Genomic DNA, 24,674 nt, shown 5'->3' with positions numbered 1-24,674 from the left:
CTAACATCAGATCACGGATCGATCTGCCGTTAAATGAGCAGCGAAAAACAACATGTCACCATGCACAATCAAAGGTAGCATAAAGGCAAACCGTGAGATTTTGAAGAAGGACCTTATTAGAGAGAGCAACATGTTTAGGGAAACAAGAGTTAGTATTTTTGGGGTAATGATGAACGCAGACACTTGGGTGTCTATATCAAGGACTATATCAAACAGAATACAGAAGGATTTGATTGAAGCAGTCAGTGATGTAAGGACAGACGAATGGACCTAATTTACAAGTAAAGGTAGGACTAAATGCATTTTCTTTTGCAATTTGCGGGTTAGGCTACTGTTGAATGAACATGAGAATAACGGTTTATTGGTGTATTCAAACTTGTAAAACGTAATCAGTGTGTGTGAAATGACCTGTGCCCACAAACCGTCTCCTGGCTTGTCCACAAGCGGAAAGAATTATAGCCGGCGTGACAAAGATGCTGTCCATTGAGCACCACAGAGTTAACCTGCCCCAGCGCTATCCAATCATCAGTGCTGAATCCTCAGCTACCGGTATAAAATATCTTCCTTTGTAGCTTACTTTTCTCATTTTCGCCATTGTTTGGTCGAGTTTGCTTTATTTACCTTGATAAAGTATGTCATATTTTTGATTTCGGCCTTTTATTTCAATGTAGATTTATTGTTGGAGCTATCTGTTGTATGGTAAACTTGGGCTTCATCAAGGTTTATTATTGAGTAAATCTGGCTTTGATAATAGCCTGTGCCTACTCAGCCACCGCACGTCACTGACACACACACACTTTAATCACACAAACGTACTTTTCAAACTTGGCAAGGACGTCAGCCACCACTGTGCGGCTCTCAATGGCTTTGTCAGTGGTGTCATTGTGCTCAAACAGGGCAAACATGTTCCTGCTGTCCTCCATGGCCAAGCCCCGTATTAGCTTCTCCACCACCTGGGGGACACACACACACAGTTATCAACTGTGAAGTAAGCAATAAAACAAATGAGTCAAAGTAACAAAAATGGGACAAAAAAGTAAACTTTTTGCATTTTACGGTGGTTATCTTCAGCTCACTTACCTCCCGTACACAGCACACTGTAGACAGATATGGTTTGATTTTGTTTAAGGTTATTTCAGTCCGTTACCCATTAACATTGCCTTTGGATCACCGCCACCCTAAACTCCCAACTTGTTTCCCTCCCCGGCTCTCACCTCTCCGGCGGTGGTGTGAGAGTTGATGGTGATTTTGCAGGAGCCTCCGCCATGGCAGTGCACCGTGGTGGTCATATCCTGGCGCGCCACCACTGCCCGGATCTCCTCCTGGGAGGGTACGTACTCCCGGCCACGCGTCTTCTTCAGGGAATCCAGGCCGAATGAGGCGTAGCGTTCTATCTCCATGCCCGGGAAGAGCTCCCGAGTCCTGGAGGAGAAACAGAGGGGGAGCCCTGTTATGCTGGTGCCTTTGTTGAGTTTTAAGGCTCTGCGTTACTAATGAAGCTTTACTTTCATGACCTGGAAATAACATTTCAGGATGCGCTTCACCAGATGTGAATTCTCCATGACCTGCTAGCTAACACCATATTTTACGTCTATGAATGTGACGTGGTCATTTGGTAACACTTTATATGAAGGGGGTATACATAACATAGCCGGTGCACTCAGACTGGTGCGTAAATAGTGTGTCAGGAGGTTGGGTACGGTGACTGTAAAAACATGAATTTCCGTTATACTGATGACTAAAGAGCTATTCGAAGGGACTTTTATTTAAAAATGTTTTATGATTGATGATAAATAAATGTGTTATGACGGGTGTTATGAATAGTATTGCAACACTCATAAAGGTGTTATGAATAGTATTGCAACACTCATAAAGGTGTTATGACGTGTTCCAATAAGGTGTTACCCCCTTCATATAAAGTGCCACTGCTCATTTAGCAGATGGTTTTATGCAAAGTGTTTTACAATCGGCTATCAAAAATACCCAACATGTGTGGCCCACAACACTCTGATCCTTCTTATGTGTCGTTCAACAAAAATCAAGACGGACCAAATCTCATATTTGCTACAACACTGGGCCCTCTCACCTCTTGAAGTGGAACTTGAGGTACTTGAGGATTCCGCGCGATGGCATGAACGTGCAGCACATGCATGCCAGGATCCTCCAGCTGCACAGGTTCCCAGGGCTGCAGGGCTGTGGGGGGCGAGTGGTCTGCTTGACCAGCTGGCAGTAGAGCTCATCCCTCAGGGGCCTCAGCTCCTGGCCCGTCTGCAGCACACCCTGGATGATGGTCACGGGGTCGGTAACACCCTCCAGGTGCTGCAGCGAGTTGAACATCTTGAGCGCCTCGTCCTGGAGCGTCGTGTAGCCCTTGTTCCTCAGGGCTGCAGAGGGGAAAAGGGGTAGGTAAGGGACGATTATAGATATTAACTCAATATTTTCAAAACAGGACCTGTCTAATATTATAGTGTGTGTGTGTGTGTGTGTGTGTGGCCCTAGTTTTTCAACGCTGTTTAGGGGAGAGGGAAGAGGTTACTGTCAGTTGGTGAAAAGTGAGAGAGAGAGCGAGAGAGAGAGAAATAAAAAGTGTGTGTGTGTGTGTGTGTGTGTGTGTGTGTGTGTGTGTGTGTGTGTGTGTGTGTGTGTGTGTGTGTGTGTGTGTGTGTGTGTGTGTGTGTGTGTGTGTGTGTGTGTGAGAGATAGATAGATAGATACATGTGTGTGCATGTAGAGGGAAAGAAAGAGGTTGCTATCAGTTGGTGATGTTGTTGAGGGAGGGAGCGGGTGCATAATGAAAGGAGCATGCGATCTTACAGCTGATGTGGATGTCTCCGTAGGGCAGGGGCAGCAGTGGCGAGTGGAGCGGGTGGTGACTGTAGCGCAGGATGGGGTTCCTCTTATAGATTTGCTCCACCACCTCAGAGTTCAGACAGTTCTCCTATGGATACAGAATGACATGAGAATCACATCGGAGAGGAGTAAAGGACGATTCAATCTAATTATTTCTCGCAAATAAATCTATCACTATTATTTAAATACACATAATCATGGCTGTCATGTTTCCAGAGTGACTTAGTTTTTTCATGAACTTTTATTTCAAAATGATTGAAAAACCTTGATGTCTTGGATGAGCTTCTGGGTGGGGGTGTTGATGGGGGCCTTGGTGTCGATGACGTTCTGCATGGCGCTGGCCCAGCGCGTGGACTCGTTCAGGAGCTTGGTGTAGAGACGGTACGAGTGCTTCCGGCCGTAAACTGTGACGTTCCAGTAACCTGGGAAACGAAAAGAGTGGAGGATTTAAAATTACAATTATATTTACTGAAAATTTATGAATTCAGTCTCAGTTGTTTTGGATATCATCTAGATCCAGGGCTATATGAGCAGGACTATTTTCTAAGTAAGATCAACATGAATCATTTTTAACATTAAACCTGTCTTTGTATTTTATTAAAACAGAAAAAAATATGATTTTTAGTTAAACAGAAAAATGAAGTAAGGGTATCTTAAGTATGATCTCCTGATTGTACGTAGACTATACATTTACATAAATCTGTTTTCGTTATAAAAAAAATATTTGTTTAGTTTTTCCCCAAATTCAGTTCTCTCAGTTTTGTTTTTCTAAGTTTCTATTTTACAAATGTTTTCATTTTTTTTCAGTTTTTTGCTCTCAATCACACAGCAACATTGGAAGTCCACAACAATGCTTAAACCACACCAGGAGACCACTTTTTAGGTCTGTGAAAATGTACGAAGGCAGTTTTGTGCTTACCAAGAAAGTGGTCAAATGTGTAAAAATAACAAAAAACTAAATACGAGCATTCTTGTGTCTCCTAGCTAAAGGACAAACACTTCAAAACCTTGTTTTTTATGTTGTTTTTTATGTCTTTTTTTGCCATTTATGAATGTGTTTTGGAAAATTTTGGAAAATTTCCCACCCACTTCCAGACTCTCCAAGCATTTGTAATACAAAATAAAATAAAACACAAGCCAGAAGAAAAAGGCACTGCAGGGACGGGACTTCCTCCCTCAGCACATCTACATCCTGATCAGTGTGGCTACCTCATGGACTGAGCGAAGTGTTTGGAGAAGTGTTTTGGTTAGATTCCTTCCTTACATACCTGAAGTTTATTTCCTGTTTCTCCTTTGATGCGCAATTGATTAAGTGTGTCCTCTTTCCTTTTACATATGTATCTGATCAGGTTCAGAGCCCTCAAACTCAACTCTGGACCTGAAAGCCAGTTCCACTGCATTTCTCATTGTCCCCCTATAATCAGGGACTGATCTAGACATGGGACACCAGGTGTGTGCAATTTATTATCGGGTAAAACAGGAAACCAGCGTTTTACTTACCATTGCCTAGTTTGTTAGCCATAGCCTAGCCGTATCCTCTTATATAGGCATTTGTTCTTGAGTATCTACTTATTCCTTATATTGCTGTACTGAATTAGATATGTATTCTTTATATGGTTTATTTCCCAGAAAACATCCATCCCACTTTCGTCTTAACATCCGTACCATCTTCCCTTACCAACATCAAAGCTTAAAATATCAAGACCAAGAAGACAAACCCGTGTAAAACAAATTGGTCAACGGTTACCCTCCTCTCACATTGTGTTACCTCCCACCCATCCCTGATCAGTTTTATTAAGCTATCTTTCACTCATTCTTACACGAATCGTACTGTCCTGCCTCGGATATTCTGTTTTCACATAGTCCTTTCAAGCGAGGTTCGCACAACTATGATGAAATGCGTAACTAAGCCAGCACAGCGCAGCTTGGCTTGACTCGGCTCAGCTCAGTAGTGTGAAAAGGGTATCACCTGGGTGTGTTATCAAGCCAGCAAAGTACAATACAGCTCGGCTCAGCTCAGTAGCATGAAAAAGGTATATGTGGCTAATCCAGTTCTTACCTGTCTCCTTGAAGACCTTCTCGTCAGGCTGCACCACTGAGCACAGGCTATTGAGCACCAGGGTGCCCAGCTTGAGGGTGTTGCGCTCCGAGCTTTTATAGTAGTCCAGGGAGTTGTGGGTAAGCAGGAACCAGCGCTTCTTCAGCTTCAGAGAGGCTCTGCTGCTGTTCTTCATCTCCTTGTGGAGCCAGCCTAACGAGGCAGATATTTGCACCGTTTTACAACTCAATCAAAATCAAATACCAACTGAAATGTATCCCTAAAGTTGTGGCATAATATAATATAACGATCTGGTCAGATACGCTGTAACATAATATCATGATATAATGTCAGACCTCTGGCGTTTAATGTCACGTAACAAGGTCTGACCTCTGATGATGAACTCCTGCCCTTCCACCCGCGTGTCTCCTTTGGAACGTTGCAGCAACGTTATCCAGTGGTGCATCTCTTCAGGGGTGTCGGCATTGCAGTGTAACACCCTGTTAGCTGTGATCATCACAAAGGAGTTGGTCCTGGGAAGGAAGAGGAGTGAAGTTGTAGATTTAGTTCAACTATGTATATTTGAATGTGTCTTTGTATTTGTATTTATTAAGGATCCTCATTAGCTGCTGCCGAGCCAGTTACTCTTCCTGAGGTCCAGCAACATTAAGACCGTTTTAGACAATAACAAATATTACATGACATTACATTTCATAACACTTTTCACAACACATTAAGTGTGCTCCCTTCAGGCCACTACTCTACTATCACATACAGTATCTACAATACCACATCCATGTGTACGTGTGTGTAGAGTGCGTGTCTTATCATGTGTATGTGTAAGCGTGTGTCTGTGCCTGTGTGTGTGTCGCTTCACAGTCCCCGCGGTTCCATAAGGTGTATTTTTATCTGCTTTTTAAATCAGATTTTACTGCTTGCATCAGTTACCTGATGTGGAATAGAGTTCAATGTAGCCATGGCTCTATGTAGTACTATGTGCCCCCCATAGTCTGTTCTGGACTTGGGGACTATGAAGAGACCTTTGGTGGCATGTCTTGTGGGGTATGCATGGGTGTCCGAGCTAGTAGTTTCAAACAGACGCCTCGATGCATTCAGCATGTCAACACTTCGTACAAAAACAAGTAGTGATGAAGTCAGTCTCTCCTCCACATTGAGCCACGAGAGATTGACATGCATATTATTAATGTTAGCTCTCCGTGTACATTTAAGGGCCAGCCGTGCTGCCCTGTTCTGAGACAATTCATTTTTCAAAGTCCCTCTTTGTGGCACCTGACCACACGACTGAACAGTAGTACAGGTAAGACGTAGGACCTGCCTTGTTGATAGTGCTGTTAAAAAGGAAGAGCATCGCTTTATGATGGAAGACTTCTCCCCATCTTAGCTACTGTTATATCAACATGTTTTGACCATGACAAGGTACAATCCAGTCACCTCAACTTGCTTAATTTCAACAGTATTTATTGCAAGACTTAGTTGAGGTTTAGGATTAAGTGAAATTTTAGGACTAATTTATTCTTTGAAACCCATTCTGAAACTAACTGCAGCTCTTTGTTAAGTGTTGCAGTGATTTCACTCGATGTAGTAGCTGACGTGTATAGTGTTGAGTCATCAGCATACATAGACCCTAACACCCTCTGTGTTCTGTTAGACAGGTAACTCTTTATCCACAATATAGCAGGGGGTGTAAAGCCATAACACATACGTTTTTCCAGCAGCAGACTATGATCGATAATGTCAAAAGCCGCGGTGAAGTCTAACAAAACAGCCCCCACAACCTTTTATCATCAATTTCTCTCAGCCAATAATCAGTTATTTATCTAAGTGGTGTGTATGTTGAATGTCCTTCCCTATAAGCGTGCTGAAAGTCTGTTGTCAATTTGTTTACTGTAAAATAGCATTGTATCTGGTCAAACACATTTTTCAAAAGTTTACTAAGGGTTGGTAACAGGCTGATTGGTCGGCTATTTGAGCCAGTAAAGGGGGCTTTACTATTCTTGGATAGAGGAATTAATTTAGCTTCCCTCCAGGCCTGAGGGGGCACACTTTCTAGTAAGCTCAAATTGAAGATATGGCCAATAGGAGTGACAATTTCATCCACTATTATCCTCAGTAATTTTCCATCCAAGTTGTCAGACCCCGGTGGCTTGTCATTGTTGATTAGACAACAATAAGTTTTTAACAGAATTCAAAACTACAATGCTTGTCTTTCATTATTCGATCAGTTATACTTGGATGTGTAATGTCAGCGTTTGTTGCTGGCATGTCACGCCTAAGTTTGCTAATCTTCCCAAAAAATCATTCAAGTCATTTACAATATCAGTCGGTTTTGTGATGAATGAGCCAACTGGTTCAATGAATGATGGAGCCGAGATTGCCTTTTTGCCCAAAATGTCATTTAAGGTGCTCCAAAGCTTTTTACTATTATTCTTTATATAATTTATCTTTGTTTCATAGTATAGCTTCTTCTTCTTTTTATTCAGTTTAGTCAAATGATTTCTCAATTTGCAGTGCGTTTGCCAATCAGTTGGCAGCCAGACTTATTTGTCATTCCTTTTGCCTCGTCCCTTTCAACCATATAATTTTTCAATTCCTCCTCAATCCATGGGGATTTAACCATTTCTACGTTTTAATGGGTGCAAAGTTTGAAGCTTTTTAAAAAAAATCCTCGCAAGGTGAGGTATTGCAAACTGGGGTGTCAATAATTTCGACCCCTATCTTTTTGAGAAAAAAAGTACTACTTGTTCAACAAATCTCCTTCTCTGAGCAATTGTTTCAGTATAAAATAATATAATTTCCATTTTTTTATACAATGTAGCTCAGTATTTGAACTATTTATTTTATACAGTCATTTTTCTTCATCTTTATCAAGGGTGTCCATCATTTTGGACCCCACTGTTGGTGTAACGTGAATCTTACCGTTCAGGGTTGTCTGACGCGCAGACTGAATCGATCAAGCCAACATCGAGGGTTCCCTGAGGAGAGAGAGAAAGCCTTTATAAGAGAGAGAATAGATGTCCTTCAACTACCAGTCAGAGCACAAAGTCACTTTACACAAAAGATACGGTTCAGTGTGACTGGGGGTCTGATGTGAGTTTGACCTTCTTCCAACTCCCTAGGCTCTCATTATTTCCCCACATCCACACACACACGCACAAATACACGCACACGTACACACACACACAGACCCCCCCCCCAGGAAAAGTAGCCACTGCCTCAGCAACAGCTATTTGGGGATCGTAATAATTACCTGTTCTGAATCAGACGCCATCCCCCAAAAACCATCCCCCCATCTGCTCACAATGTTTTCCAGCATTCTGTATACCCAGCTTTCCCTTTACATACTGTATAACCAAAGCTCCCGTATTGAACTCTATTGCCCATCATCCTCCTCTGCTTCCTGTAGTACTCACCACTGCATTCTGGGGGTTGGCTTGTTCGTCGTGCATCTCCCTGATCTCTTGCTCTGTGGAGGTGTGCACCTGGCTGAGCACACTGAACCACTGACTGAAAACACAGAGAAGAGTGTCAGCCAATAGGAACCACAGAAACTACACACAGGAACAATACAACAACAATACAATACATATTTATTGTCCATTAGTTACAGAGAACAACAGAAATGTGTCTTCTGCTCCGTTCTCACCCCTCCAGGCAGCACACGTCACACATACAGTTGAGACGAGCACAGGGTAAAGCTGCAGTGCAGCACCCCTGAATGGAGAGCATGTTGTGGGGTTAAGCGCCTTGCTCAAAGGCCCAATATGGGAATGTCTTGAGGATATAAACCCAGCAGCCCTCCAGTTGCCAGATCAATTCCGCCCCTTGTCCAGCACCCGGTCTGGGATTCGAAACGGCCACCTTTTGGCCACAGGTCCAACTCCTTAGCCGTTGGGCTAACTACCACCGAAGAGTGTCAGCCTACAACAGCGGAACAAAGAACTGTAAATCTTGTCTGCGCTGGATTAACATTTATTTTAATGGTCTGTCACAGGGGTCAAGCCTATCGAACACCTTTTACTAGGGGCGTGTTTGAAATGGAAAACGAAAATGAGCGATTAAAATGCTATAAGGAATTCATAAAAGCAGCTAAAAGAAGCCTTTATGAATGATTATAGCAAGTCTTATGATAGTGGTATGAAAGACTTTAAGGCCTTATAAATTAATTCACAATGCATTATAAACAGGTGCGCTCAAAGAAAAGGTTATCTCTTGTGATGCTAGTTTTAATAAGAATGGGGAGGCAGCTATCAAACAGCTTTATGTTTTAGCCGACTCTTTGCCCTGAACGAGTACCTGAAGAAACTTTGCAACGACAGGAATGTGTCTTTTTGTGACAACTTTGCCTTACTGTGGGAGCAACCAGCACTTTTTAAAAGAGACAGGATTCACCCTGACCGCAGGGGTTCCAGGATTATTTCCAGCAACGTCAAACTGTTTTAGAGACTGACAGACAGGGTCTGGTAGTGGTCCAGTCCCAGCAACATCAAACTGTTTTAGAGACTGACAGACAGGGTCTGGTAGTGGTCCAGTCCCAGCAACATCAAACTGTTTTAGAGACTGACAGACAGGGTCTGGTAGTGCTCCAGTCCCAGCAACATCAAACTGTTTTAGAGACTGACAGACAGGGTCTGGTAGTGCTCCAGTCCCAGCAACATCAAACTGTTTTAGAGACTGACGGACAGGGTCTGGTAGTGCTCCAGTCCCAGCAACATCAAACTGTTTTAGAGATTGACAGACAGGGTCTGGTAGTGCTCCAGTCCCAGCAACATCAAACTGTTTTACAGACTGACAGACAGCGTCTGGTGGTGCTCCACTCCCAGCAACATCAAACTGTTTTACAGACTGACAGACAGGGTCTGGTAGTGGTCCAGTCCCAGCAACATCAAACTGTTTTAGAGACTGACGGACAGGGTCTGGTAGTGCTCCAGTCCCAGCAACATCAAACTGTTTTAGAGACTGACAGACAGGGTCTGGTAGTGCCCCAGTCCCAGCAACATCAAACTGTTTTAGAGACTGACAGACAGGGTCTGGTAGTGCCCCAGTCCCAGCAACATCAAACTGTTTTAGAGACTGACAGACAGGGTCTGGTAGTTCTCCAGTCCCAGCAACATCAAACTGTTTTACAGACTGACAGACAGGGTCTGGTAGTTCTCCAGTCCCAGCAACATCAAACTGTTTTAGAGACTGACAGACAGGGTCTGGTAGTGCCCCAGTCCCAGCAACATCAAACTGTTTTAGAGACTGAAAGACAGGGTCTGGTAGTGCCCCAGTCCCAGCAACATCAAACTGTTTTAGAGACTGACAGACAGGGTCTGGTAGTGCCCCAGTCCCAGCAACATCAAACTGTTTTAGAGACTGAAAGACAGGGTCTGGTAGTTCTCCAGTCCCAGCAACATCAAACTGTTTTAGAGACTGACAGACAGGGTCTGGTAGTGCTCCAGTCCCAGCAACATCAAACTGTTTTAGAGACTGACAGACAGGGTCTGGTAGTGCTCCAGTCCCAGCAACATCAAACTGTTTTAAAGACTGACAGACAGGGTCTGGTAGTGCTCCAGTCCCAGCAACATCAAACTGTTTTAGAGACTGACAGACAGGGTCTGGTAGTTCTCCAGTCCCAGCAACATCAAACTGTTTTAGAGACTAACAGACAGGGTCTGGTAGTGCTCCAGTCCCAGCAACATCAAACTGTTTTAAAGACTGACAGACAGGGTCTGGTAGTTCTCCAGTCCCAGCAACATCAAACTGTTTTAGAGACTGACAGACAGGGTCTGGTAGTTCTCCAGTCCCAGCAACATCAAACTGTTTTAGAGACTGACAGACAGGGTCTGGTAGTGCTCCAGTCCCAGCAACATCAAACTGTTTTAGAGACTGACAGACAGGGTCTGGTAGTGCTCCAGTCCCAGCAACATCAAACTGTTTTAGAGACTGACAGACAGCGTCTGGTAGTGCTCCAGTCCTCCCTGTCAGAATAAGCAACAGAGGACTTGGAAAGCATATCAACTCCTGTAGAAATGGCACTATGGTTATTGTGAGAAACCTAATTTATGTTCCTTTAACTTCACCTTCTAGTGAGTTCATACAAGTAATTCTGTTAGATTGGAGACTGTCAGAAAACATGGTTGTTACGTTAATCATTTGGTTGTTATTCCATTGGTTACCTCGAGGCAGATGCCCGAGGGGCAGAGTGGCCCAAACTCATTGAATATGGCACTTTTAAATGTTAAAGCAATCCCTAATAAACCTTTTCTCGCGAATGACCTCATTACTGAGCGCAAAGTTGATTGGACGTTTCTCACTGAAACATGGCCGTCATCAGACTGTAGTGCTGCTCTTATTGAAGCCTCCCCTTCAGACTACAGCTTTTCATACTCTATCAGAAAAGTGGAAAAGGCCTCTATTTTTACTAATGCTCTCAGCTGTAAGGTTATTTTTTCTTTTGGTGACTTTGGGTCTTTTGAGCATCATGCTATACTGTTTAAATGTCAGCTACCAGTTCTGGCCATAACCCTGTATAGGTCACCAGCACTGCCCCACTTTCTTTACTGATTTCTCTGAACAATTCCCTATTGTCTTTGAGAACTATGATAAAATCAATGTTTTAGGCATAATTTTGTATTCACGTTGACAAAGAGACTGACTCCAAGGCCATTGAATTCATTAATCTTTTGAGCTCTATGGACTTTAACCAACATGTTAATGGGCCCACTTATAACCACCGTCATACATTGTATCTGATTATTACCAAGGGGCTTTCTATTCACATATCCTCTATTGTTGATGTTGCTTTATCTGATCACCACTGTGTATTTTTGACTACCTTGTTACCTTGTTACACAGCGTTTCTTAATAATGCGTTCAGTATTACTCTATCTTACCTCTGAAGTTTCTGCAGATTTTATTGAGTGTATGAACAATTCTCCATCACCAATTCTGCCTTCCTCTTGTGATGATTTAGTTGATAACTTTAATAGCAAATTAAGGACAACCATTGATGCCAATGCTCCAGTAAAGTTGATAAAGGTCACATTCAAACTTGGATGAACAAGGAAAAAAATCAATTAAAGAGAAATGCAGAAAGGCAGAGCGGAAGTGGAGAAAGTCAAAACTGCAGGTCCATTAGGATATTCTGAGAGATCAACTTGACATACAGTGGGGAGAACAAGTATTTGATACACTGACGATTTTGCAGGTTTTCCTACTTACAAAGCATGTAGAGGTCTGTAATTTTTATCATAGGTACACTTCAACTGTGAGAGAAGGAATCTAAAACAAAAATCCAGAAAATCACATTGTATGATTTTTAAGTAATTAATTTGCATTTTATTGCATGACATAAGTATTTGATACATCAGAAAAGCAGAACTTAATATTTGGTACAGAAACCTTTGTTTGCAATTACAGAGATCATACGTTTCCTGTAGTTCTTGACTAGGTTTGCACACACTGCAGCAGGGATTTTGGCCCACTCCTCCCTACAGATCTTCTCCAGATCCTTCAGGTTTCGGGGCTGTCGCTGGGCAATACGGACTTTCAGCTCCCTCCAAAGATTTTCTATTGGGTTCAGGTCTGGAGACTGGCTAGGCCACTCCAGGACCTTGAGATGCTTCTTACGGAGCCACTCCTTAGTTGCCATGGCTGTGTGCTTCGTGTCGTTGTCATGCTGGAAGACCCAGCCACGACCCATCTTCAATGCTCTTACTGAGGGAAGGAGGTTGTTGGCCAAGATCTCGCGATACATGGCCCCATCCATCCTCCCCTCAATACGGTGCAGTCGTCCTGTCCCCTTTGCAGAAAAGCATCCCCAAAGAATGATGTTTCCACCTCCACGCTTCACGGTTGGGATGGTGTTCTTGGGGTTGTACTCATACTTCTTCTTCCTCCAAACACGGCGAGTGGAGTTAGACCAAAAAGCTCTATTTTTGTCTCATCAGACCACATGACCTTCTCCCATTCCTCCTCTGGATCATCCAGATGGTCATTGGCAAACTTCAGACAGGCCTGGACATGCACTGGCTTAAGCAGGGGGACCTTGCGTGCGCTGCAGGATTTTAATCCATGACGGCGTAGTGTGTTACTAATGGTTTTCTTTGAGACTGTGGTCCCAGCTCTCTTCAGGTCATTGACCAGGTCCTGCCGTGTAGTTCTGGGCTGATCCCTCACCTTCCTCATGATCATTGATGCCCCACGAGGTGAAATCTTGCATGGAGCCCCAGACCGAGGGTGATTGACCGTCATCTTGAACTTCTTCCATTTTCTAATAATTGCGCCAACAGTTGTTTCCTTCTCACCAAGCTGCTTGCCTATTGTCCTGTAGCCCATCCCAGCCTTGTGCAGGTCTACAATTTTATCCCTGATGTCCTTACACAGCTCTCTGGTCTTGGCCATTGTGGAGAGGTTGGAATCTGTTTGATTGTGTGTGGACAGGTGTCTTTTATACAGGTAACGAGTTCAAACAGGTGCAGTTAATACAGGTAATGAGTGGAGAACAGGAGGGCTTCTTAAAGAAAAACTAACAGGTCTGTGAGAGCCGGAATTCTTACTGGTTGGTAGGTGATCAAATACTTATGTCATGCAATAAAATGCAAATGAATTATTTAAAAATCATACAATGTGATTTTCTGGATTTTTGTTTTAGATTCCGTCTCTCACAGTTGAAGTGTACCTATGATAAAAATTACAGACCTCTACATGCTTTGTAAGTAGGAAAACCTGCAAAATCGGCAGTGTATCAAATACTTGTTCTCCCCACTGTATATAACAAGGCAATTAAAATGTCAGATGGGCAAATTTTTCTAACTTGATCACTACGATCCAGAATAATTTGAGAGTACCCTTCTCTACCACTGATGGCCTGATAAATCCTACCCCCTCAAACCTATGTGAACTTTCCTCCAAATCTAAATGTTATGAGTTTGTGGCATATTTCAGAGATAATATAACCAACATTAGGCTGGGTATCAGTCAAGCAAGACCTGATGAGAAGTTTGATTATTTGTGCCTACCACGCAAAGGCCCTATGTCGTACCCACTGTGACTATTAAAACCTACCCTAACCAGAAACCATGGAGGGATGGCGGCATTCATGCAAAACTGAAAGCGCGAACCATCGCATTTAACCATGGCAAGAGGTCTGGAAATATAGCTGAATATATACAGTGTCGTTTTTCCCTCCGCAAGGCAATCAAACAAGTAAAATGCCCGTACAGGGACAAGGTGGAGTCGCAATTCAACGGCTCAGACACGAGACGTATGTGACAGGGTCTACAGGAAATCACAGACTACAAAAACAAAAACAGCCACATCACGAATACCGATGTCACGCTTCCAGACAAACTAAACACCTTCTTTACCCACTTTGAGGATAATACAGTGCCACCGTCGTGGCTTGCTAACAAAGACACTCAATAAAATCTATAATCTACCCCCACCCCCTCTCCTTCTCAGTGGCTGACGTGAGTAAAACATTTAAACTTGTTAACCCTCGCAAGGGCGCTGGCCCAGATGGCATCCCTAACCGCGTCCTCAGAGCATGCACAGACCAGCTGGCTGGTGTGTTTATGGACACATTTAATCGCTCCATATCCCAGTCTGTTGTCGCCATATGCTTCAAGATAGCTACCATTGTTCCTATACCCAAGAAGGCAAAGATAACTGAACTAAATGACTACCGCCCCGTAGCACTCACTTCTGTCATCATGAAGTGCTTTGAGAGGTTAGTCAAGGATCATATCACCGCCACCTTACCGGCCACCCTAGACCCACTTCAGTTTGCATACCGTCCCAACAGGAAGGCGCAACAGCGCCTCTTCAAACTCAGGAGGCTGAAGAAATGTTGGCTTGTCACCCAAAACTCTGACAAACTTTTACAGATGCACAATCGAAAGCGTCCGGTTGGGCTGTATCACAGCCTGGTATGGCAACTGCACTGCCCTCATTCGCAAGTCTCTCCAGAGGGTGGTCCGGTCTGCACAAGGCATCACCGGGGGCAAAGTACCTGCCCTCCATGACACCTACAGCACCCAATGTCACAGGAAGGCTAAGAAGATCATCAAGGACAACAACCAATTTAAGCCTACTAGAGAGCATGTTCCCTCAGGCCTGGAGGGAAGCTAAAGTCAATCCGCTACCCAAGAATAGTAAAGCCCCCTTTACTGGCTCAAATAGCCGACCAATCAGCCTGATACCAACCCTTAGGAAACTTCTGGAAAAAATTGTGTTTGACCAGATACAATGCTATTTTACAGTAAACAAATTAACAACAGTATTAAAAACTGCTATGGTGAAACGCCTTCTGAAGAAAAGTAATCTAGAGTTAGCAAGTTTCGGATAATCTCCAACCTTTAAAAATGTTTTATTCCAATCTGATGTTCATGCACACCACAGAGACAGCCTTAGTAAAAGTGGTAAATGATCTTCGAGCCAACACAGATGCCAAACAGCTCTTTGTCCTTGTACTCTTGGATTTATGTGCTACATTCAACACTGTTGACCATGATGTCCTTCTGGACAGACTGGAGAGGTGGTCTGGCCTCTCTGATCCAGTTCTAAATTGGTTTAGGACCTATTTAACTGGTTGAGAGTTTTTTGTCAACCTTGGTGAACATAACTCAGAGAAAACAAGGTTAGATTTTGGGACCAGTACTGTTCAGTTTATATATGTTACCCCTTGGCAGCGTTATCAGAAAACATAACATTGATTTTCACTGCTACCCAGATGATACACAACTTTGCGTTTCTGTGTCACCAGAGGATTTTAGCTCTACGGATAAATTATTAGACTGTATTAGTGATTTAAATACTTAGATGGCTCACAACTTCCTTCAGCTGAATCAAGACAAGACCGAAGTAATTATTGTTGGAGCCAAAGCACAGAGAGAGAATCTGGCTGCACATTTTATTCACGGGCAATAAAGATAAAACACCAGGTAAAAAAAAACAAGGTGTTATTTTAGATTCTGAAATAAATTTCCATTCATACATTAGGAATGTGACCAAAATAGCTTTTTATCACCTGAGAAACATTGCCATGGTGTGGCTGTTTCTATCTCAGGGTGATACAGAGAGACTCATCCATGCTTTTATTACAAGCAGGCATGACTGTTGTAACGTTCTCCTGTCTGGTCTTCCCAAGAAAGCCATTGATCAACTGCAAAACATACAGCATGCTGCAGCACGGGTACAGACCAAGATCAGATGGAGAGCTCACATTACACCGGTTTTAAGGTCTCTGCACTGGCTGCCTGTGAGTTTAATAATTAGTTTAAAGATTTTTCTATTGGTTTTTAAATCACTCCACGATTGTGCACCTCAATACATGTCAGACATGCTTTTACATTATGTACCCAGTAGGTCCCTCAGGTCGTCTGGCCTTTTAACTATCCCAAACCCTAGGACCAATAGGCATGAAAAGGCAGCCTTTAGTTATTATGCCCCCAGCCTCTGAAATAGCCTGCTAGAGAACCTGAGGGGGGCTGAAACTATGGACATATTTAAAAGAGACCTTAAAACAAAACTTTTTAGCTTTGCTCTTCCTTAGGTGGGTTTTTAGTCATTCAGTTTTTATAATTATTTTGTTTTTATCTTAAGTTTGTTGTGTAGTAAATATTTCAGCTTTTGTTTTCATAGTTTTTTTATGAATTTTTTTTTTCCTGTGAAGAACATTGCGTTGCATTCCATGTCTGAAATGTGCTGTATAAATAAAGCTTGATTTAATTTGTTTTGATATGGGCAGTTGAATGGCTTGGTCTCTACTTGGTCTATAACTGATCCTAGTAGATGACCATGCACATGTACACGCACACACACACACACACACACACACACACACACACACACACACACACACACACACACACACACACACACACACACACACACACACACACACACACACACACACACACACACACACACACACACGAGACTTGCCTGGCATCCTCAGCGGTTTCAGCAATAAGGTGGTAGGTGCGCTCTGGCATGATGATGTCGATTCCGTTCTCCTTGCCTGTGTTGTCCACAATCTCTCTGCAAGATAGAAGTACATCAATCTAGATCAGTTCCCTCTCTTCAGATATAAAAACTAGAGACGAAACCCCAAACTAGCCAGATAGGCATTAAGAAAGACAGCTTTGTATAATATTTTCTTTTATTTAAATACTCTAAAATGTATCCTTCCTTCCTCCGATCTTTGAGGAAATCACTAACATGATTTGATAGGAGCAAGGTTTTCACTGTGTCAATAAACATGTCAAGTAAGATCACTGGAAAAATTGGTGTTTGACCAGATACAATTCTATTTCACAGTAAACACATTGACAACAGAATTTCAGCACGCTTATAGGGAAGGACACTCAACAAGCACAGCACTTAAACAAATGACTGATGACTGGCTGAGACAAATTGATGATAAAATGATTGTGAGGGCTGTCTTGTCAGACTTCAGTGCAACTTTTGACATTATTGATCATAGTCTGCTGCTGGAAAAACGTATGTGTTATGGCTTTACATCCCCTGCTATAATGTGGACAAAGAGTTACTTGTCTAACAGAACACAGGGGGTGTTCTTTAATGGAAGCCTCTCAAACATAATCCAGGTAGAAGCAGGAAATCCCCAAGGTAGCTGTTTAGGCGCCTTGCTTTTTTCCATCTTTACTAATGACATGCCACTGCCTTTGAGTAAAGCCAGAGTGTCTATATGTATGTGGATGACTCAACACTATACACAGCAGCTACTACAGCGACTGAAATGACTGCAACACTCAACAAAGAGCTGCAGTTAGTTTCAGAGTGGGTGGCAAGGAATAAGTAATAAATAGTGTGGAAAATTTGCAAGTTGAGATGACTAAACTGCTTGGAGTAACCCTAGATTATTAACTGTCATGGTCAAACATACTGATGCAGTAGTAGCTAAGATGGGGAGAAGTCTGTCTATAATAAAGCGATGCTCTGACTTAACAACACTATCAACAAGGCAGGTCCTACAGGCCTTAGTTTTGTTGCACCTTGACTACTGTTCAGTCGTGTGGTCAGGTGCCACAAAAAATGACAGGGCAACACGTCTGGCCCTTGGATGTACACAGAGAGCTATAATTAAAAAGCATGTCAATCAATGCATGCCAGGTCGCAATTGTAAATGAGAACTTGTTCTCAACTTGCCTACCTGGTTAAATAAAGGTGAAATAAATAAATAAATAAAATCTCTCCTGGCTGAAAGTGGAGAAGATATGGGCTTCATCACTACTTTTATTTATGAGAGCTATTGACATGTTGAATGCACCGAGCTGTCTGTCTGAACTACTGGCACCCATGCATACCCCACAAGACACACCACAAGAGGTCTCTTCACAGTCCCCAAGTCCAGAACAGACTATGGGAGGCTAAATCGAGCCATGACTACATGGAACTCTATTCCGCATCAAGTAACTGATGCAAGCAGTAAAATTTGATTTAAAAAACAGATAAAAAACACCTTATGGAACAGTGGGGACTGTGAAGCAACAAAAACATTGGCACAGACACACACACACACACACACACACACACACACACACACACACACACACACACACACACACACACACACACACACACACACACACACACACACACACACACACACACACACACACACACACACACACACACACACACACACAATAACATACGCACTATACATACACATGGATTTAGTACTGTAGATATGTGGTAGTGGTGGAGAGGGGCCTGAGGGCACACAGTGTGTTGTGAAATCTGTGAATGTATGTAAAATTGTATTAACTGCCTTAATTTTGCTGGACCCCAGGAAGAGTAGGTGCTGCTTTGGCAGCAGCTAATGGGGATCCATAATAAATACAAATACACTGATTACCTCAAGGAATGGCAGCAGGAAGGATGCATTTTAACATAGCCCTTCTATAGTTCACTCCTTACTTGGCTGCATGCATGTCCAGCATGCCCTTCATCTTGTCCTCGCCGTCTTTCTCGAAGTACATGAGCTTGCTCTGGCGCAGGACGAACCAGCGGCGCTTCCAGTTGCGGCGTGACAGCGTCGAGGAGCCGCCACCCTTCTTGTGGAGCCAGCCCTGCTTCAGGGCCTCCTGCTTGGCGCGGAACCACAGGAAGGTCTCGTCCTTCAGCACGCACCAACGCCGCTTCCACGTGTTCATCAGGCCACCTGGGGTAGAGAAGGGAGAGAGAGGGGGAGACGTCAGTCATTGGAAATGATTAAATTAAAGTGTAGAGGTAAGCCCGTGTGGCTGTAACACAGTCAAAGAGATGAACATCCATTAAAGTTCAACGGTCATTTCAATTAATGCCATTTCCCCATTGATTCTTGAACAAAATAACTTGGAATATAAACCAGAAACAAATGATTGAGTTTCAATGAAAAAACATTTAATGTGTTCATACAATATTAAAGAGTAAGGGCAAGTGACAGGGAATGAGAGAGGAAAGGACATAGAGCAAGAAAGAAAGTGAGAGTGAAGGGGAGAGAAGGGACAAAGTCACAACAAGCACAAGCAACTGCTCCTCTGACCCCTAAAGAAAGATGGTGGGATGTGGATAGAGGGAGAGAGAGGGATAATGGTGAGCAGTGAGTTGGAAAGACCCCCATGCACTCATTTAGCCAATATGGAGGAACACTGCCGTGCTCTTCCCAAATGCCTGCAGTGTAACCTAGTGGTAAATTGTAATAATGGCAAAGTGTGACTCAGTGAAAAGCAAACACCTGATTCAACTAACCATGGGTTTGATGACGAGTTTATCAATTAGTTGTGTTAGTGCTGGGCTAGAACAAAAATGTGTTACCTTTGATGTGGAGGAAGCTGTGAAAGTATGGCAGTGTGACACAACTGTAGACCGAGTCTCGCCGGTAGGACAGCTCGTCGTCCATGTCGAACCTGTTGAAATCGTCCTCGCTGTCCTCAAACTGAGCAGAGAGAAGGAAAAAGTGCGAGAAAGAGACATATTGAGGTTTAACATAAACATGTTATTATGTCAACATCATAAGTAAAATATGTATTGGTTTCACTTTTACTGATGAAAACCATTAACCATATTATTGCTTCGACCCCTGAACTAGGTTGTGATGTCACCCACTGCTAGTACCCACCGATGATTGGGCCCCCTCCGAGCTGAAGCGATAGGTCCCCGAACTGTTGTAGGTGCCCACAGAGCCGTGGTAGTCAGGTGACCACTGCCCTTTGCAGGGTTGTGAGAACGCCATGCTGCCACTGGACACTATGGCGCCCTCGTCATAGTCGTCCTGGTCATAGTCCGAGTCTTCATCCGGAGGAATGAGCTCGACCAGATCATCGGAGTGGGCCTCCGAAACCTGGGGGTGGCAGTAGACCGAGTCCCCGCCAGAGGAGGCGCTGTGGCAGGCTTGGAACAGCGGCGGCAGGGGCAGCGGCTGGTGGAGTAGTGTATTTGGTGGCAGGAGTGGGATCTGCATTCCGTCATTAGCGTACGGGTCCTCCTCGGATGAGTCGTCGCTGGTGCGGATGCCACTGGTGCGCTGGCCGTCTGAGTGGCCGTGCTCGCTGGGGTTGGGTGAGTCCTTGTATCCCTCATCATCGGCACCAAAGCCTTCATCCACCTCTTCCTCCTCGCCCTCGTCCCTCTCTCCGCCTATCTTCTCCTCCTCCTCCACGCCCAGCGAGCACTCGATGTTGCGCACGCACTCGTCAATCTCGTCGAAGTTGAGCGACTCCAAGAACTGCTGGGCGGCCTTGCACGCCTCGTCCTCCAGGCGCTGCAGCTCCTGGTCACGGAGGGTCTGCAGTCGGTGGAGGGAGGCCTCGGTCAGGGACAGCTCCTGCTGCTCCTTCTGCCGCTGAAGCTCTTGGATCTCCCGCTCCAGACGTAGGATCTCCTCCACCTGCGAGGCGTCCTGGGATGCGTCCTCGGGCCGCACCGCCTCTTCGGAAAACTCCTCCGTAGAGATCTCTTTGAACATTTTGCAAGACTCCATTTCATTCAGCTGTTGCTGCACTGCCTGGGTTGCCGGCAATGTTGCTTGTTGTGTCTGTGTAGTTTTCTGTGTCTGTGTTTGTGTCTGAGTCAGAAGGTATAGCTCTTGGGCCTGATGGAGGTCCTCAACCTTCCTGGCTTTCTCTGCCTATGGAGAAAGAAAAGAGAGCGCAAAAACTAATGTTTCGAGAGAGACTGGTACTGAGAGTGGTCAGCAAGCTATTAAGCAAAAGGCAACTAAGACAGAGAGAGATAGCACAACACAAAGCGCAGTGGCAAAATGTTTAACTCGGTTTTATCCAACAGGCACCGAGAGTGAAAGACATAATCATGCAACATGCATTGAGAAAGGGGTGATACTATAAAGCCCAATCTAGAAGCAAATCATAAATTAATGTTATGCGATTAATAGATACTCTTACATATTGTGCTAGCCATTCAGCCTCCAGCCTCTTCTTTTCCCTGTAATAAAAAAACACAGAAAACAGCAACATCATGTCATGTTACATATTACCACATATTTCATGTGTGCATTTTTTGTATTTACATGGCTCATTTGAAAAAGAAACCTTGGTCTAAACATTACTCCCTAACAAAATAAAGGTAAAAAAATATATAAACAAAATAAACAGTATTATAACTTGCTCGCTAGCCTAACTTCCTTTCTTGGGCAATGATGAGCTAGCTATATAGTTAACAGCTAGCTACATATTGAACTTCCATCCTCTCAGGCCAGGGGCACAATGTATGAATTTATCATTGGTTCAGAATCACCATTGTAATAATTGGTCAGTACGGAGAATTAAGTAAAACCACAAGTCCAAATCCTTATCTCCATCTATGGCTAATTTAGGAAAGGGACAATTTTAGCTAGTTAGCAACACAATGAGAATGCAACAATTAAAGTTGTTTCTGGCAATGACATATTTCTGTTAATTCGATGTGATAGGAGTGAAGCCTAATCCAAATTGGCTTCCCTTGACATTTTCTTTTGGTGAACCAGGACCATTCACAGTTGAGCTCACTCAGTTTAGCTCAATGCTGGCTATTATTTTATAGTTTTTCTTATCAAGGCAGGCCAAATGCTCGCTGGCTTCCCTGGCATTCAATGCTATGGGCAGCAACAATGTCATACAGCGTCATACCACATATAGAACAATGAGACAGATATTTCACCGGATGTATAAATGTGAAACAGCCAGTTGGCGTTTCCACTCACTACCAAATATAGTGATGAGAGGAAGCCCAGTGGTCGGCAGTGGGAGAAGATGGAGCAAGATGGATTTTGGCCGACATTCTGCACATTTTCTCATCGATGAAACATTTCATCTCAATAACTAGGATATGTTACGAACAGAGTGGACTAAGTTTTGTAGACTTTAGCCTTTGCCAAAGTTCCCAAAAAATAGCTTTCTTTAGAAGAAATGCAATGGGGGATTGAGTTATTGCACATGCGCCCTTCACAGAGTATAGTTATACAAATCTTTGGTCATACTCTTTTTGACCAGACAGCGTCAGATAGATGGGCTACACATACTGAGACAGAGGGGTGCCGTTTTGCTCACTCGGATGCTTTCTCCGGTGAGATACATTCAGCCTCTTGCGAATTGAAGAAAAACTATAAAACACAAATATTTTATTTCTTCTTTTCTGGCTACATTTTTTGGGGGGAAGCCTGGCTTCCCTTGGCATCCATGAATACACGCCACTGGTGTGTTCACAAGTAGGATACAACTTCTACTGTAGTTCTCTCTGTATTATGGAGGCTTAGTTGATTGTTCATGTAAGACTTGAAGTCTAAATTGGAGAAAAGGAGGTATTAGTAAGAAGGGAATGGTGTGGGTGATGGATTGAAGTCTGTTGGGGGTGGGTATTGTGTGTGAAGGTTAGTAGGCATGATTTATTGACATGAGGGGGCTGGGTGGATATAGTACCTTGTTTGAGTGTGTATTGATGGGGACAAGGTAGTAAAATGTTAGCTAATTACTGACTACTGTGTTTCCTACGGACTAACCCTGCTGCTGATGACGACCTTGACACCAGCTTCAGTAGTACAGAGCCTGTAGACCCATTGGATGAAAGCCTTCAGCCGAGAACAAGCGCAAGATCAACATCATCTGACTCGGAAACAATCCAGGACAGCCAAAGGTATTTATCCCCAATACACTAAACTAAACTTGTCTACATGACAAGTGCTCCTCAAACTTTCAGTCCCTTGCAGTCAGTTCTTTGGCATGGGAGAGAGTGGCAATTAATATACGCCAATCTAGCCGATTGACTCTATGGTTGGCAGTGCTTGTCTACTCAACAGCACAACTGTAGGTGCTCATACACAACAATACACGACTAGACTGTCTACAAATCAAGCCCCCCTCAAACTTTGCATATCTTTGCTAATAGCCCATCTCAATGCCTCATTACTGACTCTGAGTGTAACAAAACACAAAGCAGTCTACTGTACCCTTTTTTGTTTACAGATGAACATGGTTACACATCCTCATGGTAAGTCTTCATGTTTTACACATCCTCATGATCAGTCTTCATGTTTTACACATCCTGATGATCAGTCTTCATGTTTTACACATCCTGATGATCAGTCTCATGTTTTACACATCCTCATGATCAGTCTTCGTGTTTTACACATCCTCATGATCAGTCTTCGTGTTTTACACATCCTCATGATCAGTCTTCGTGTTTTACACATCCTCATGATCAGTCTTCATGTTTTACACATCCTCATGATCAGTCTTCATGTTTTACACATCCTCGTGATCAGTCTTAATGTCTTTCCAGGAGACTTGCAGTAAAAACTGCAGAGAGGAACTATGAAGTGGGCGATCGGGAGCTCCTGGCAGTGAAGTTGGCATTAGAGGAGTGGAGACACTGGCTGGAGGGCACCAAGGACGCATTTCTCATCCTCACTGACCATCGGAACCTGGAGTACATACGCACAGCGAGATGACTGAACCCGCGCCAAGCAAGGTGGGCCCTTTTCTTCACCAGATTTGATTGAAAAAAACACAAAGCTGATGCCCTGTCCCGTCTCCACAAATCGGGAGAGGTTCCTGTCTTCAGTGCACCCATAATTCCGCCCTCTCGAGTTGTAGCCCCTGTGCTCTGGGACGTAGATGTGGAAATTCACCAGGCCCTGGAGGGAGAACCCACACCTTCTACCTGTCCTCCTGAGGGCACCTACGTTCCCACGGGGATAAGGGATCGGCTGTTGACCTTGTCGCGCACACAGCGGTTGTCTCTGGACATCCAGGTATCACCTGCACCATTCAGTCCATCTCTGGAAAGTATGGGTGGCCCACCTTGGCGTAGGACGTCACTCGTTATGTCAACTTCTGTTCCGTATGTGCCCAATCCAAATACCCCCGGAACGCTCCAGCAGGGAAACTCCTTCCCATTCTCGTGCCTCAGCATCTCTGGTCACATCTGTCCATTGATTTTGTCACTGATCTCCTCGCTTCTGATGGTTTTGCCACCATTTTTGCTGATAGTGGACAGATTCTCTAAATCATGCCGTTTCATCCCTCTCTCTGGTCTCTCTACCGCTGTCCAGGTCACTGAGGCACTGTTCCAGCAGGTCTTCCGGCACTATGGCCTTCCTGAGAATATCATCTCCAATTGTGGCCCCCAATGCACATTTACAAATAAAGCATTTGTGTTTAGTGAGTCCGCCAGATCAGAGGCAGTAGGGATGACCAGGGATGTTCTCTTGATACGTGTGTGAATTGGACAATTGTTCTGTGCTGCTAAGCATTCAGGGAAAATGTGTGGAGTAAAACGT

The 24,674-nt window shown here is 43.8% G+C and overlaps 1 protein-coding gene across 1 annotated transcript in view; it reads right to left on the bottom strand.

The window, feature by feature from the left end:
* The window catches only part of myo10 (myosin X), a 271,259-nt gene that overhangs the window by 5,810 nt on the left and 240,775 nt on the right, over positions 1-24,674 (bottom strand). The window contains exons 24-37 of the mRNA XM_071362598.1: positions 21,304-21,343; positions 20,022-21,029; positions 19,718-19,838; positions 18,839-19,082; positions 16,834-16,933; positions 8,320-8,409; positions 7,826-7,881; positions 5,279-5,421; positions 4,910-5,101; positions 3,115-3,272; positions 2,815-2,938; positions 2,087-2,384; positions 1,215-1,422; positions 817-953 (exon numbers count right to left, since the gene is read on the bottom strand). Of these exons, the coding sequence (XP_071218699.1) occupies positions 817-953; positions 1,215-1,422; positions 2,087-2,384; positions 2,815-2,938; positions 3,115-3,272; positions 4,910-5,101; positions 5,279-5,421; positions 7,826-7,881; positions 8,320-8,409; positions 16,834-16,933; positions 18,839-19,082; positions 19,718-19,838; positions 20,022-21,029; positions 21,304-21,343 (2,919 nt within the window). The remainder of the gene's footprint in view (positions 1-816; positions 954-1,214; positions 1,423-2,086; positions 2,385-2,814; positions 2,939-3,114; positions 3,273-4,909; positions 5,102-5,278; positions 5,422-7,825; positions 7,882-8,319; positions 8,410-16,833; positions 16,934-18,838; positions 19,083-19,717; positions 19,839-20,021; positions 21,030-21,303; positions 21,344-24,674) is intronic.

This window comes from Salvelinus alpinus, chromosome 23, assembly GCF_045679555.1.
Source record: "Salvelinus alpinus chromosome 23, SLU_Salpinus.1, whole genome shotgun sequence".
In the NCBI taxonomy this organism is placed as follows: Eukaryota; Metazoa; Chordata; class Actinopteri; order Salmoniformes; family Salmonidae; genus Salvelinus; species Salvelinus alpinus.
The sequence above is the reverse complement of the archived record's forward strand: the minus strand, read 5'-3'. Positions and strand labels throughout refer to the sequence as shown.